Below are 17,001 nucleotides of genomic sequence, written 5' to 3'. Positions count from 1 at the left end.
CCTTGATGACTGTACTTCCACGACATTTGTGAAGTTTGCCAGGGGGACTTTTTCAGGTATGATGGTAGAACGCCCCACCGGGAACACACCTTAGCTTATCCCTGCCCTTTGTTAACTATTTCTTAGGCTCTCCCTTTGAATTTCTAAAACCTCTTCGCTATGTTAAGTAGCTTGTAAAATGTTTTTAAAGTATCTTCATCAAAGGCTTTATAAAAATAAGTTTAAATGAGCTATATAGCCTCTAATTTTAGCTTGTTGCTCAAACATATTTCCCTCCCCCAAAGCAACAGTTGATTTTATGTTTTAGACATGAAAGTACATTTGTGCTTCAAGTGCTCCATGATGCTTCTCTTTATTATACGTCCTGTTGCTTAACAGGTAGGTGCCTTTAGGCATGACCATTGCCTTATAAATAATGAGATTTTTTTAAAAAAAGCTGTATAGTATGGTTGGGTTTGTTTTAAATTAATGTAATCAGCAGGCTTTAAAAATTTATTCAATCCTTAAAATCTTTTAAGCAAAGGTTGAAATTTAAACACTCTAGTAATAAATGTCACGGAATCCATTACCTATTGTGTAGCTCCAGGCACACCTGCTAAGAGAGAGCTTACTAATTTTGCTGAAACCCATTACTGTAATCAAGTGGGAAACAGTAATTGTCATCAGCCGGTTAGAGAAGAAATTTAAGCTTGCCAACCCAGTGCCCTCCTAGAAGCTATGTTTGGAATGTCTGAAGAGGCAACACGGGGTGTAAATAATACCTTTATGCTTTCCATCAGACCGATAAGAGTGTGGAAGCTGCCATTTACATGGTTTGCAGGAAAGCAAGGAGTGTTTGGCTGTGAGCAGTTTGAAAAGCTGTTTTCCTGCTCCGTGGATATAGAAAAGTCCTGTACTCCGGTGGAGAAATGCATTACCTGTATTTGCAGACTTAGACGCCCTTTGCGAATATAGAAATAGGACGTGAGCATTTAGCTAGTAACGATCCCATGCCAATTTCCCTTTCAGGGCACTGAGGAGCAGAGATTTTACATAGATCCAAGATAAGAAAAGAGTAGTAAGTGAGGCAAAGATTGTTTTCTCACGTGTCATGTTTAAAAAGGTGTCAGTTGCTCCCGTGAAGCTGAAAATGTCTTATTTTCAGTCTATCTCTGGAATGCCAAACCATAGCTGTTGTCTTTGCTGGAGAGCCATTAGTCACAGCACCTCGGAAACGTGGCCCTTTCACCGTCACGTACTCACACGTAGGGCCATATGTGGCCCTTGTTCAAGTTCCTGGTAGATGGGACTTTACCTCTTGGTGCTCTCTGCAAACACGAGGCTCTTTCTGTGCTCAGCAGGCTCAGGCTCCTCTAGTCTTGAGTTCCACAGTTAAGTGAGGCTGGATCCAGAAAGGACTCCGTGGGAAGCCGCAAAGATGATTAAAGGGATGGAAAGTTAGAGTCATGGGCCAGAGTTAAGGGAACTCTCATTTTTTTCGCCTGGTGGATGATTTGATGGTGATTCTCCAGCATGTGGAAGAGGCCCACTTGCAGAAAGGGATCCATGTCCAGAACTGAACAACAAGATGCATGTCAGATCTGTTGGACGGGTTCTTTAGGGATAAAAAGGTTTCTTCCTGGGAGAGCTGTTTGTTAATGATGGGGATAGGCCGTGGAGAACAGTGGTGGCATCTGCTTCTTTCTGCTGGGGATGAAAAAATACATGCAGAGGGACTTCTGCATGCCTTATAAACTATAACTTGTCAGAAAATCATCTGCCTTTTCTTCTAAATAGTTTTTACTTTTTTACCACATCACCTTTGTACTGACCACCACTATAGTTGCTTCTAATTTTCCATTTTAACCTTTCTTGTCAATTATGTCTGTTTTATGGAAGCATGTTTTTAACCTTTGATGTCTGGCATCTGCCTAAACTTTTTTAAAATTAAAAAAGATTTTTTTTATTTTGACTTTTTTACTGAAGTAGAGTGGATTTACAATGTTGTGTTAATTTCTGCTGTACAGCAAAGTGATTCAGTTATGCCTATAGATATATTCATACTTTTTTATATTCTTTTCCGTTATGGTTTATCACAGGATATTGAATATAGTTCCCTGTGCTATACAGTAGGACCGTGTTGTTTATCTATGGAAGCATTTTTTTCTTATTTTTTTTTTTTAATTAATTTATTTTTGGCTGTGTTGGGTCTTCGTTGCTGCACGCGGGCTTTCTCTGGTTGCAATGAGAGGGGGCTACTCTTTGTTGCGGTGCGCTGGCTTCTCATTGAGGTGGTTTCTCTCGTTGTGGAGCACGGGCTCTAGGCACGCAGGCTCAGTAGTTGTGGCACGTGGGCTCAGTAGTTGTGGCTCGTGGGCTCTAGAGCGCAGGCTCAGCTGTGTGGTGCACGGGCTCAGTTGCTCCACGGCATGTGGGATGTTCCCGGACCAGGGCTCGAACCCGTGTACCCTGCATTGGCAGGTAGATTCTTAACCAGTGCGCCACCAGGGAAGTCCCTATGGAAGCATTTTTAACGAACAGGATGATAGCGTATTACCTCCCTAAAAACATGATTAGAGTTTCTCAACCTTAAAGCCATTAACATTGGGGCTGGATCATTCTTTGTTGATAGAGGCTGTCGTGTGCACTGTGGGATCATCTCTGGTCTCTACCCACTAGAGGCCAGTAGCAACCCCATCCCCCCAGTTATGAGACCCCAAAATGTCTCCGGATATTGCCAAATGTCCCCTGAGGGTGGAGGCAGAATTACTCCCAGTTGAGAACCATTGCTCTAAAGCCATTGTAATCACTTACTGGATATGTGATTATTTCCAGTCTTTTAAAATTTCTTGGCCTATCATAGTTTGTGGAATTCACTTTATGAACACTTTCCTTATTACCCTCCCTGCACCTGGCATTATGATCTTACTGCTGCTAGCAAGTGGAATGTCAGGTTGAATGACCTTAACAGGCGCTCGTAAAAGGTGCATCATTTTTCAGGAGCCGCAGCCACTGATAGTAGTTGTGGTAGAATAGAACAGCAGACCACCAATACTAACAACAATTTTAAAAAGTCTAGGGGCTAACAAAAGTTTAGACGTAACAAAAACGATCTTTACAACAAAAATGAAGTTTATTACATTTTTTAAAGTAAAAGTAATACTCAGAATGTTGGGGAAATCAGAAGCAAAGGGAAAATTAACAAGGTGCCCACATTTTCAACACCGTAGAAGGCTCTGGTTAATATTTAGCGCTTTTCTTATCTTTTAGGCCTTTTACACATGTAATGTTGGGCTATCTTTTTTTTTTTTTTTTTTTTGGCTTCTTTTCTAACACAGGTTCCCATGAGTCCCTGGGGTCTGGGAGCCTATACTCTCATAGCCCTGGATCATGTGCTGGGTGAGGGCTTGGTTTACCCTTTCGTACAGGAAATATTTCGTGTAGCATCCACCATGTGCTGGTGCTGTCCCGGGAGCTGGGAGCACAGCGATGACAGCAGCCAGGCTCTGCCCTCTGTGAACTTTCGTGCTGGAGTTTGTTGCAGGCATTTTGGTGACAGATGATTTCTTGTCCAAAGTGGGAGTAGATGGTTCCCCCAGTAGAGAGATGAGGAGAGCTTTCTTGCTGATTCTTCCATTCACCAGCTTTTGGCTGTGCGTCGTACCTCCATGCCCAAAGTTCAATCAAGGCTTTAAGATAGGTCTTTATAATAGAGCTCCAAAGTGGCCTCACAGAGAGCCCTTCTGGAGAGAGCCACAGCTGCTACTCTTGGAGTACCAAGGAGCGCTGCTCAGGTCTCCGGCTCTGACCCCAGCTGTTGCCTTTGATTCTTGTTTGGCAGTGGATAGCTCAGGGCTTTCCTTCCTAATGCCTCCTTTGTGAGATAGGTTCTGTTCTACATGACAGGCAGAGCCAAGGACACCGACGTTCAGTAGACCTACCCACTCGTTCATCCACTTGTTGTGACTGACGCATGTGTGCACTTGGCAAATACCTGTTTTGTGCCTGCTGTATTCTCGGCATTGTGCAGGCACTGGGATTGCAGTGCTGATCAAGAATTCACGGAGCTAGGTGCTGTTCGCATCAGGGCTTCTAACTCAATCGGTAGATTCAGAGGCAATAGAAGCTTGTTATTCATTTCACCAAGTGAATTGACAGTTGGCTAGGTTGTAGTTGGTTTTATGAGGGGGCTCAGCAAATCCATGTGATCAGTTCTTGATTGGGTTTTGTGGCTTGATCCAATCCTGATGTTCAACTGGATTGTTGAAATAGATGGGATTCCTGTTACATGGGACTTTTAGAGAATCAGGCGGTCTATGAAAATGGGCGATAAGTGTGTGTTGACTGTTTGCCGCCCACCTTAGCATTTCAGGACAGAGCCATCTCGATTTAGGAGAGAAATGCACAGTGTGTACTGTGTGGCACCTACGGCTGAAAGCATGTTGTGCATCAGTGTCATCTGGTATTTGTGGTTGAATTGTACGCCATCTGATGTAACTCGATTGAACCTGACCCACATACTGTGCAGGCATTTGCCCAGCGGGCCCTCTGTTCCCCTTTTAAACAGAGACCCTTTTTCAAACTCAGTCTGACCCCGAATGCTGCCAGTTTTCCATTAGAGTACTCTGTTGCAATAAATAGCTTTAGAGCCAGCAGTTAGAATTTTATTTTTCAAAGAACAATATAGGTGAATAGTAGTCTTTGAGAAGGCAAAAAAAAAAAAAAAGTATTATAGAAAGCAGGATCCATTTTAAGGCAAGCCTTGCTGTACATTTTCCCTAACCTTTTCCCATGAAGCAAAAGAAAGATTAAAATTCCAACAGAAGGAAAATCGCCTTGGAGAAATATCTTGAGACCGATGGATTTATTTCATGTGTGACTTAAAATAGCCTAGGTTTCTAGTACCGCATAAAGCTGTATTTCTAATGAGTTCCTGTTACCCTACTTTTCTTCAGCTTTCTTTCACGTGGGCCCGCCTACAGATAGAAATAGGCTAATTGTTACCATAACAGTTTTACTATCTTTCTTTGAGAAATCCACCAAATGGCCCATATTTAAGAGAGGCCATCCAAGGGGTGGGGGGAATGCAGCTTTTCTAGGGTTATTTCTTTGGTCCCAAGGGTCATAGTTAGACTGAACTGCGTTTCTGGGCTGTGAGCCTAGGATGGTCCTCTTGGTTTCTTGTTCCTTTCAGGATTTATAATGCCATCTGGGCCAGTTATACGTTAGTTTGTTAAAAAAAAAAAAAAAAGCAAACCATGTATTAAGGTCATTGGGCAGCTAAGTGAGGTTTCTTTTCACGTCAAACCTCAGCCCCTGATGAGGTGAAGGTGTGTCAGGAAAGCAAGGGTGGCAGGCCCTGGGCCAGCTGGGCGCCCTGGCCTCCAGGCAGAAGCAGTGCATTCGCTAAAGGAAGTAGCCTGGTCAGGCCCGCGTTGCAAGACTTTGGCAGTGAATGATCAGGTCACAGCAGGGGGGTCTCGCGCAGCATTAGCTTGAGAGAGAGAGATGCCAGTTTCACAGATGTTTGGCTGAAGCTCCTCGTTAAGAATGTAGAGTCTGCCTTCCGCGCCCCTCCTCTGTGGGATTCTAGGCTGCTGGGGGAGGGAAGTCGCGTGTTGCTGTGGGATGGGGTGGGATGGGGTGGGGGAAGGGACTCCGCAAGGGAGTCTCGTGAGGCTCACCGTCCTGCTCGCCCATTGCAGAGAACGCCAGACAGAGGCAGGAGGGCATCGTGAGCGACTCGGTCATGTACTTCACCGAGGAGCCCCCTGAGCTGCCAGCCAACAGCCCGCAGCCCCTGAAGCTGCGGCGCGTCCTGAACCTCAGCCCTTTCACCGTCACGGACCACACCCCCATGGAGACGGTGGTGGACATCTTCCGGAAGCTGGGGCTCCGCCAGTGCCTGGTGACGCGGAGCGGGTGAGTGGCGGGACCCTGGGGGGAACAAGATGAAGGGGACGCGGGCTCAGCCCTTGGGGGAGTGGCGGGGACCGGGGCAGGGGGGTGGGTGGCAGTGCTCGGAAGAGATGTCCGTAGGTGAGCCCAGGAGGAGGAGTTGCCAGCGAGCTTGGGACTCAGGCTTCCAGGTGGGGCTCCTGTCTCTGCCCTGAGGTTGAAGGTGGAGTCCGAGGGGAGAAGCCCACGGGGAGGGGCTGTGGCTCCCCCGCCACCCGCAGTGGTCCTGGCTCTGGGAGAAGGTTCGGTCTGTCCTGCTGTGACGTTGCGATGTGACGACACTTTCCTCCACATCACGGTGCTCTGCAGAAACGAGCAACAAGGATCTCAGGGCTGATGAGAAAAATAGGGTTAGGCGCACGACGCTCGAACACTTCGTCAGTGACAGATCAAAGAAAACAGAGATGGCAATCTCATAAAAGCGGTCAGACATTTACACACATTAAATGGTTGAGAAGTGTATCAAAAAGGCCATTTATTGTCCCTTCACCTTGAGAAAGCCCCGCAGTTGGCTTGTGGAAGCGGGCATCGCGAGGGCTGCGGCTGAGTATTCCCATGCCCCTGGGTGCTCCCGGCCGGGGCATCTTTCTCTGTCCTCCTGGACTTCCCTGTGGATGAAATGACCCATAAGCAAACGTGAGGTTCACAGTATGCTCAAATTACTCCCTAATACATCGGTCGGTTCGAAACAACTTCACGTGTTCAAACGTTATCGCAGAGCCGAGAGATTTGGTGGCCCATGGCATCGTCTCCGCCGCAGCCATATTGCTTTCGCTCTGTGTTATCACGAACCAGGAAACCAGCACTGCAGAGAGCAAAGGTTCGTGATGATGTAAGAGGTGCAGTGCTCCGTGGGCTGTGCTTGGGCTCAGGGGCTCTCCCTAAATTCCAGGGCCTCAGAAACTTGGGTGGAGCGAGAGATTGGCTGGGTCCAGGTAGCGCGGAACCTAGGATTCTCTGCCCAGTTGATTCCTTTATGGGCTGGGGGCTGGGAGGTGGGGTATGGGCTGTGGAGACATCGGTGCCAGGCTTTCCTCCTGCCGCCCTGTTCATGGCTCTGCAAGGAGCTGAATTTGCATTTGACCCAGAGAAATCTCGGCCGATGGGACGAGTGTCCTTCTTAGCTCTCACTGCAGCTGGGGTGTGTCTTGCACATGGAGAGGGGCAATCAATAAGGAACAAATAAATAAGTGTTTGAGGCTAGAGGTCATTTCTGCTGGTGGTTTTTTTTTTTTTTTTTTTGCGGTATACAGGCCTCTCACTGCTGTGACCTCTCCCGTTGCGGAGCACAGGCTCTGGACGCACAGGCTCAGCGGCCATGGCTCACGGGCCCAGCCGCTCCGCGGCATGTGGGATCTTCCTGGACCGGGGCACGAACCCGTGTCCCCTGCATCGGCAGGCGGACTCTCAACCACTGCGCCACCAGGGAAGCCCTCTGCTGGTGGTTTTTAAAGGAAGTCAGTGGTTCTCAAACTTGAGCAGGCGTCAGAATCCCCCGGAGGAGTAAACCTCTAGGTTAAACCCAGAGTGCCGGGCCCCCCTGCAGCTACTGACCCCTCCGACCTGGGAGGGGGCCCGAGAATGTGTATTTCTAACCAGCTCCCGGAGGTTGCTGCTGGTTGGGGTCCCCACTTTGCAAACTGCTGAAGCCCACCGATGAACCTGAATTTCCAGCGCTCGGCAGAAATACCACCGTGATCAGCCGTGTCGTCTCAAGTGTATAGCAGTTTCTCTTTTCCTTTAAAATAATAATCCAATGTCAGTTATCATTGGAATCTCCAGTTCTGGCAGGAAATGCTGCCCTCAACGCCCACTCACACCTCACGGAGCCCCGTGAGGTTTTCCTGTGAAGATCTGGGTGTCGAAATTGGCTCCGAATGTTCTGCGAGAAAACAATCGCACCCTCTCTCTCGCTCTACGTATTTTAAACAAACACAGATGCTGATACATTAGTGCTGGCAAGAGATCCTTGTTTGCGGGGCCTTTCATCTTCTCGGGCTTTGAGCCAGGGCAGGCACGGCTCAAGCCAGCTCGCGTTTTTGATGTATTCCGTCGCCATGTGCCTTCCCTGCTCTAGGCCGAGCACTTGAGCTCGTACCCTTGACTCGCGTTGTCTGCAGGATTTCTCAGGGCCTGGGCTCCCAGGTGATCCTAAAAGCAGACCAGGAGCCAGGGAAGTCTTTGTCTCCCTAAGGCCAGAGTCTGGGAAGCCTCCAGTGGCCAAGAGTGAATTTGGGATTTTCTCCACAGAGGATCTAGAAAGAAAAAGCGAGCAGGGGAGATGGTGTCAGCTTCCACCAAGCCCTGCTAGGTGGGCCTTGGGGCGTGGCCTTCTCACAGGAGCCCAGCTGCTCTAATGTGAATTATGTTCATGGTCATAGATGGACTGTTTATCATTCCACAGGTTCACTTGAACTGCTACCCAAAGGGGCTGGAAGTTTAAACACTTGATTTATATCAAGTAGGACATCTCATACCACTAACAAACCCCGCTGGATTTAATGCTGCCTCCTTTTGGGAGGATGTTCAACTTTCTTCTTTTCTGATACTTATTGTCGCAGGCCAGGCACAATTTATGCCAGAACCCAAGGCAGCTCCTGAATTCATGTTTCCCCAGAGCCATTATAACCAGCTTGACTTTCAGACATAGTTACCAAGCTTTAAGACGGGGTTGTCAGGACTGCATGTGCCTGACCTTTTGCTGTTATGTCCAGGATGACTGTAAGGGAACAAAACCCAGGCTTTATAGATATGGGAGGGTGTCTGTGTGTGTTAACAAGTCGTTTTTTCTCAAAGCGGCATTGGTTTCATCAGCATCTTACTGAGCGTCTATGTGAGGGGAGAACTGGAGGAAGCTCAAAAAGGCTTTCAAAAAAAAAATCAAGGAGCTTGTCATCTACCAAGGAACATGGACGTCATCCAATTTGAGTGGTGTTCCCCAGGTGTTCTGGAGGGCAGTGTCCTCAGCCAGGCTTTCAAGTAGAAAAGAAATGTCCGCAAGAACAAAAGAGCCTTTTAAGCTGAGGGAGTGTCTGCCAGTTGGTGGCCGCCAGGCACGGAACTCCTCCCACCGCGGATGAGAAGGTGCTTCACCTTTTCACGTGCTGCCACTTCTCTGATGATGGCAGCTTTCTTAGTGGTGTATTACAAGCGTAAGCTGCTTGCCTTCTAACTATTCCTTTTTGATTTTAAAGGGAGTTGAAGGACCGTTATGGACTGAACTGTGTGCCCCCCGCCCCATCCCCGAATTCATATGTTGAAGCTCCAGCCTCCAATATGACTGTCTTTGGAGATGGGGTCTTTAAGGAGATAGTTAAGGTTAAATGAGGTCATAAAAGTGGGGCCCTAATCTGATAGGACTGGTGTCCTTAAAAGAAGAGGAGGGGCTTTCCTGGTGGTGCAGTGGTTGAGAGTCCGCCTGCCGATGCAGGGGACACGGGTTCATGCCCCGGTCTGGGAAGGTCCCACATGCCGCGGAGTGGCTGGGCCCGTGAGCCATGGCCACTGAGCCTGCGTGTCCGGAGCCTGTGCTCCGCAGCGGGAGAGGCCGCAACAGCGAGAGGCCCGCGTACCGCAAAAAAAAAAGGAAGAAAAAGAGGAGACACCAGGGATGCTTGCACAGAGAAAAAGGCCATGTGAGGACACAGCAAAAGGGTGGTGTCTGCAAGCCCAGGAGAGAGGACTCTGGAGAAACCAAACCTGCCAGCACCTTGTTCTTGGCCTTCCAGCCTCCAGAACTGGGAGAACATACATTTCTGTTGTTAAGCCACCTACCTAGTGTATGGTGCCTTGTTACAGCAGACCAAGCTAACTCTGTCAGGACACAGACTCAGCTTGGCAGGTTTAGTATAATAGCATCTTGTTTTATGGGGCATCTTCGATTTTACTGTATTTTTATAAATTTTAGAAATGTGTTTGAAGTGATCTATGAGCACTGTTAAAGTCAAGTAGCTCTAAACAGCTGGAAGGAACAATTCCTGGCTCTGTCCTCCTTCACCACCCACCCCCTTTCAGGCAACCGCTTTCTTCCCCCTAAGAATTTTGTGTTCTTGAATTAATAGACTTTATTTTTCAAGCAGTTTAAGGCTTACAGCATAATTGAGCAGAATGTACAGAGTTCCCTCTCTGGTCCTCTCTCTGTTGCCCTTACTGTCAAGTCTTGCATTTGTGTGTTATATTTGTTGCCGTTGATGAGCCAGTATTGAGATGTTATTATTAACTACGATCCATTGTTTACATTAGGATTCGCTCTTGGTGTTGTACGTCCTGTGGGTTTGGACAAATGTATAATGACATGTATCCACCATTGTAGTATCATCAGGAATAGTTTCACAGCCCTTAGAGCCCTCTGTGCTCTGCCTTTTCATCCCTCCCTCCCCTCACCTCCTGGCAACCACTGATCCTCTTACTGTCTCCATCATTTTGCCTTTTCCAGAAGGTCTTAGAGTTGGAATCACACAGTGTGTAACCTTCTCAGATGGCTCCTCCACACCTTTTCCTGGCCTGATGGCTCATTTCTTTTTAGAGCCGAGTAATATTCCATTGTCTGGATGGACCAGTTTGTATATTCACTCACCTACTGAAGGACATCTTGGTTGCTTCCAAGTTTTGCCAATTATGTATGACACATACATCTTCTAAGACTGAGGACATTCTTTTACATAACCACTGAGCCATAATTACACAAAATTAATGGTAACTCAATATGTCACTCAATACCTAGTTCATATCAAATTTCAATCCAGAGTTCCTTCAAGGTTCAGACATCGCATTTGGTTGTTTTTTCTCTTTTGTTTTTTATCTAGAACGGCTCCCTGCCTTTTTTGTTTGATATTTATGACATAGATTTTTTTTTTTTTTTTAAGAATCCAGACCAGTAGTCCCACGTTCTGAATTTGATTGATTGCTTCCTCATGGTTTGATTTGGTTTAAGTAGTTTCGAGTTTCGGGCAGTGTTCCAGTGTAGATGATGTCATAATGTCAGCTTTTCTGACTTTGTTGGTGATAAGCTCCATCACTGGGATGAGGTGGGGATGGCCAGAGCCCTCTGTAGTAAGGGGACATTTTTCTCTTTGTACGTAATCTGTGGAGGGATACTTTGAGACCATGTGAATTTTCTGTTTTCCAGCAACCATTTACCTGATGGTTTTGGAATCCATCGATAATTATTGGCTAAACTAATGATTACATTGGGGGTTGCAAAATGTTGATTTTCTAATTCTTTTGTGCTTGCTACATTTTTTTCCCCATCTTTTTTTTTTTTTTTTTGATTATCATGTTAGTCATGGTGCTTTCTTTCAGTGTTTTGTCATCTGTATTGTCATTATTCTTTTTGTTTAGCATGCTTTTAAAGGCCCTTTTTGCTATTTTCCTATCACCTGAAGATGTTCCTATAAGATGGAGGGGCAGAGGTAGTATCTGCTGTCTCCCCCGGTGTGATAGATGGGGAAACTAACACAAGAAATCGATCGCTTTTTCAAGGTTAAGGTCCAGTGTGGTCAGGGACAAGGAAGTGAGAATTCTAGCTGACAGTTTCACTAACCAGTGTCCCTTTCACCAGCTGTCACTGACTGGAGTACTGCTCCAGGTACTTGCGGCCCCTCTTCATGTTCACTTCCTGTTAGTAAGAGATGAGTTTCATAGTTTGGCTTCAATTAAATAAATGACAGTGTATTACAGTTGTGTTTTCTGATTTTTTTGGTGTATCATCATTTTACCCAGATACAGAGTAGAAACCTGTCATTTCAATAGCCGTACAGTATTCCAGGGTGAGACTGCCGTCCTTTACTTCTCTATTCTCCTCTTCCTGGGGATGCTGGAGACATGGTGAGCAGCGTTTTGCAAACTAATTTGGCAATGGAACTTCTTTTCTCTGAAGAACTTGCAAACATCCCCTTCTTTCAAACCTTTCACTTTCCCCAGGGGGCATGATTTGACCCCAGCAGGTGGTTATTTAAGTATTTAATAAAATCAAGAGTGAGGCATGATCCAGGGGCACTGTTTACGTTGTCGAGTTTGTCAGTGGTGCTCCCTGGAGTTGGGCAGTATACAGTATAGGTGTCTCTATACCAGGATCCCTGAGAAGTGGCATCGTTTTTATAAGTTGAAAACCATGGAATTATGAAAGAGCAGGTAATTTACATATATGGGCAGAGATGAAACTTTACCCTTCCAGTAAGATAGATTTAAAAATAGAACCGGGCTTCCCTGGTGGTGCAGTGGTTGAGAGTCCGCCTGCCGATGCAGGGGACGCGGGTTCGTGCCCCGGTCCGGGAGGATCCCGCGTGCCGCGGAGCGGCTGGGCCCGTGAGCCATGGCCGCTGAGCCTGCGCTTGTGGAGCCTGTGCTCCACAGCGGGAGAGGCCACAGCAGTGTGAGGCCCGCGTACCGCAAAAAATTAAATAAATAAATAAAAATAGAACCAATTGTTATCTTATACTTAAAATTTCTTATGCTTAAAATGCCCCACGCTTGGAATTTCTGCGGTGTGGTCACGTTTTGACAATGGCTTCTGTAAGCCCTTTTTAATTGATTATAGTCTTGGAATTTAGGGGAGCATATTAGTCATCATAGGCTTACTGCTGTAATAAACAAGCCTGCAATCTCAGTGGCCGAACACAATAAAGGTTAATTTTTCTCCCACGTCACTCACATCCAGTGTGAGTTGCAGCAGATGTGGGCTTTGCACCACACAGCCATTCCAGAACCCAGGTCTTTGAATCTGGTGACTCCTGATTCAGTCCTCTGTGACCTCAGAGTCCTTCACTGGCTCCTCTGTCTTGGGCTGGCAGATGAGGAGAGAGGAAATGTGCAGGAGACTCGGGAGGGGTATCTCTCACCTCCACCCACACGCCATTGGCCAGAGCTCGCTCAGGTAGACCCACCCATCCGCAAGGGAGGCTGGGAAATGTCTCTCCGTGTGCCCGGGTGGAAAGGGCGCTGGGGATTAGGGACAGGCATGAGTCGGTATTGCGAGGCTGACCTCTTTTCTCTATTTTGTTTCTTCTCCAGGAGACTTCTTGGCATCATCACGAAAAAGGATGTTCTGAGACATATGGCCCAGATGGCAAACCAGGACCCTGAATCCATCATGTTTAATTAGAAACAAGATGGCAGTTTCTTTGAGAAAAATACAACTGTGTCATTTGAAAAGAAATAAACAAATGATATGTCATCCTAATGAACGGTCATGCACTGGGGGCAGCGGAAACAAAAGCTTTGTTTAAAAGGAAGGGAAGAAGAATGAAACTTAGAAAAAATACATTGGCGAGTAGGCATTTTATAGCTTTAACCCCTTATGAGTTTCAAGCTGTGTTATGAGTTTAGTAACTACTGTGGGGGCCCGTGGGTGGGTGTAAATGATACGGTTTGTACAAGGACATGGAACACAATTGCTGAGTCAAGAAACATTTGCCCCTCCTGTTGAAGGCTGGTGTTGGTGAAGCTTTGAGTCTGAAAGGCCAAGGGGTATTGGCGTGTCAGCGTCCTTATTTATTGGTTCCTGAGGTTTGGCTGTTATGTTACTGAATCAGATTAAAGATATTTGCACTTACTTTGTTGGAAAAGAAAAATTAAATGTGAACGTAGTGAAAGCTGCAAGTATGCTAGTGGGTTCACTCGTGACCAGCCGTTGCTGGCTCCTGTATTCAGCCTGTTATTTTGCTTATCCATTGCTTTCTGAACCAACATTGGGTCACCTGCCATGTTGAGTATGAAGAAATCATTTCTCTATGCAAGACCAGCATCTTGGGACTGCGCGATGAACTGTCGAGCATTCAGTGCTGCACTGTTTCCTGCCACGAAAAGGGATTCGTGCTTATTTTGAGGGTATACATACCCCTCATTGATTTGCATCCCCATCGCATTTGCTTCATTTATTTGTTGCTGTTGCCTGTGCATTCTTAAATATTGATCAGTCTAGCGCTTTCCAAGGGCCATGTCCTATATTCTGCCAGCTTGCCGTAGTGGCTGAATTTCCAAATAGCATATACAAGAGTCAAAACAGGCTACCCAGTGTTACTACTTTTTTTTCCTCTCAGATCCTATTAAATGTGGCTGCCGAGAGGGTGAGGCAGACGAGTTCTCTGTGGGAACTCCTCCAAATGGGTTGCAAGAGAAATGCTAAGTTGATTCTAAATCTGTTCCGTTCTCTTCTCTGTAGAGTGCAAAACATTCAGCTTTAAAGTGTAAGCATGTACTTTCATATTAGCAATCAAAGCGCAGAAGGACAGAGTAAAATTCGAGACAGCCAATTTGAGCACTGGGTGTCTTTGAACTGAACGTTATGATACATTTATTCTTTTAGTCAGGACTTCTGTCTTGTCCGTGGGAAGGAAGTTGTGTTTCTTAGGTCCACTGGGTGATCTCTGTAAGACTGATCCCCCTTGCCCGTTCACTTTCGTCTTTGTTCTTCCCTTTTCACCGAGTCAACCTCATCCTTTTCATTCTCATCATTGGATATTGATGTGTCAGGTGTGCATTTGGCTGCAAGTAATAGAAAACGGAACACACAACGAAGAGCTGCATAAGAAACCTGGAGGTGGGCACTCAGGACTGTCTGTCTCCGTAGTATCGTCGACGACTCACAGTCTTTGGTAGTTTTTTCCTACCACCCTTACCCTTTCTCCTTTGGGTCACTGCCTTGTAGTCACAAGATGCTCACTGAACCGCCAGGTCCGGTATCTGCTTTCTAAGCAGAAAGAGGGAGGAAGAGGCAAATGACAAGGCGCAGTGTCCGTGTCGGGAAGGCAAAGCTTTCCCCGAGATGCTCGGCTTTCCTCCACTGGCTGGCCTTCTGTCGCATGGCGCCCCCAGCTGTGTGTGAGTCTGGGAAGGAAAATATTTAGCTACGTAGGCATATTACGCTGAATGAGATTGCGACTCTCTGAGTAAGGAAGGGGGATTGCTCCTTGGGAGGGGGTGTTGTCTGCTCTGTTGGACGCTGTCATCGTGTCCCTGTCATTGTCCTTCTCTTTCTCACTGACCCCCTCCAAACACTCTCCTGTGACCTTATAGTCCCCCACCCCTCCTCTTGGCTTTGACGTAGAACTCCCAGTCAGATGCCATCGTTTCTTAGCCCTAATAAAAATGTTCATTCTGGATAAAAACCTATCTATAAGAGGGCTTCCGTGAAACTTCTAGTGGATACAAGAAAATATACGGATATGTTTAACCTGACTGAAAACTTAAAGGAGTTTAAGTCAGATCACGCTGACAAATTATGGAAAATATGTTTCTGTAATTAATTGGCCTCCTCCCAAATAATATCAGATAGGCACTTCGGTGTGGAAAGGTCAGTCTATACTAGAGAATGTAATCTTTGGTCCTATAAGAGAATGAAATTTGTTGTCTCACTCACAGCACCTAAGTACTGAGTAACGGATCCTAACATTTTGTTGCTATTGAGGTTTCCACGGAACAGTGCGAGTGAAGCTGGATTCTCCTGGACTTTCAATCCTAAAAAGTCTTAATGTACTTCCCTTCTTAACTCCCATGTAGGCTCTCGAAAGAGTCTTAGTCGTAGCCTCGATTTTTATAATCCAGGACACCCCGTTAGCCGAAACAAGGAGCTTCAGAAGGGAACACGCAACAGTGAACAGACAGCCAAAGGTCAGTAAAACCACAGAATTCCCCCTCCTCCAGCTGAGGCCTGGGAAGGGGAGGGGAGAGTTGACTCTGGGCCGAGGTCACCGATGGGGCTTGTGTCCTCTCCCCATTGCTTAGCATGGAGACGTCCGTGGGATTCAGAGGGCCAGCATCAGACAGGCAGGTCGAGGCCGGGATCGGGGGCTTGCGGCGTCACTGCCAGAGCCAATTGCCTGCCTTCCCTGGAGCCCTGACCTGTAGCCACCGGCCCGGGCCTCAGACACACTCACGGGGAACGCACTGCTGGGCCCTTTGTGACACTTTCTCATAGAAGTACGTGGATGGGGATTCTGAAGGTGTTGGCTGTATTCAAATGTAGAACTTCATCCACTTTACCTGGTGATCTGTTGAACGAGATAAGTAGATCTGGAATGTGGACGTGAAACCAACATTTCTTAGAATACTGTTTTTGTTTCATTTTCCAGAACCAAAGGCTGTAGACATTCGTTGAACTTTCTGGATTCTTTCTGAATTGTTTTTTTAATGTAAATAAATATAAGTACATAATGGAAAAGGAGTTCTGTAATGAGGTACATCAACCTACTTCTTGCTCTTTTTCTATCACTAAGGGAATGTGTTACAGAAGGACAGATGGCAAATAAAAAGCATCCCGAATGTGACATGTGGATTTCTTGTGTTTTTCAGCGCATCCCCTGGGAATGCAGATGTGCATGTGGCTTTTACGGAAAAGCAAGTGTGCTAGGAGCAAATCTGTATTCAGTGTTTGCTGTTCCTTAGAACCAGTCAATCTTAAAGTTCTCTATTTGACATTTCCTGACGACTTGATAAAGGAGAAGACATGTCAATACATATTTTTTTGGCCCTAATAAGTCACAGAAACTGAAAAATTTCCAGCAGTTTGTTTCACTTAGGTGAGAATTGGTTCCTTTAAATTATCAACACATGCGAAATCTGTTCAGTATTCATTGTATTTATTATTCAGATGCTGAGCTGGAACAGGTGAGAAACCCAAGGAGGAGAACTATTGAATTTCAAGTAATTATATTATGTCTTCATTTTCATTTCGCGTGGGCAGTGTTTTATCAGACTCAGCTTCTAACCTTTGAAATATGGTTGACCTGAGCGGGGAGCCTGTCTGTCTAAGTTGGGAAACATGAACCAGACTCCATTTTCACCGGCGCAGTCCTAACTATTTATTTGCCATCCTAGTTGTGCTGGGAAAAAGATATATTCGCTTTTGGTGTTGGAATGATGACATAGCAATGCGGTTTGTTTTTGTTTTGTTTTTTTTGCGGTACGCGGGCCTCTCACTTCTGTGGCCTCTCCCGTTGCGGAGCACAGGCTCCGGACGCGCAGGCTCAGCGGCCATGGCTCACGGGCCCAGCCGCTTCGCGGCATGTGGGATCTTCCCAAACCGGGACACGAACCCGTGTCCCCTGCATTGGCAGGCGGACTCTC

The 17,001-nt window shown here is 46.5% G+C and overlaps 1 protein-coding gene across 3 annotated transcripts in view; it reads left to right on the top strand.

The window, feature by feature from the left end:
• CLCN4 (chloride voltage-gated channel 4) overlaps positions 1-16,202 on the top strand; it is a 79,100-nt gene extending 62,898 nt beyond the window's left edge. For all 3 annotated transcript variants that reach the window (XM_067724321.1, XM_067724320.1, XM_067724319.1), the window contains 2 exons: positions 5,685-5,901; positions 12,949-16,202. In XM_067724321.1, coding sequence (XP_067580422.1) covers positions 5,685-5,901; positions 12,949-13,039 — 308 coding nt within the window. In that variant the 3' untranslated portion in view covers positions 13,040-16,202. The remainder of the gene's footprint in view (positions 1-5,684; positions 5,902-12,948) is intronic.
• The last annotated feature ends 799 nt before the right edge of the window (positions 16,203-17,001 follow it).

Source organism: Pseudorca crassidens, chromosome X, assembly GCF_039906515.1.
Source record: "Pseudorca crassidens isolate mPseCra1 chromosome X, mPseCra1.hap1, whole genome shotgun sequence".
Taxonomy (NCBI): Eukaryota; Metazoa; Chordata; class Mammalia; order Artiodactyla; family Delphinidae; genus Pseudorca; species Pseudorca crassidens.
This window is presented reverse-complemented; position numbering and strand designations above follow the sequence as displayed.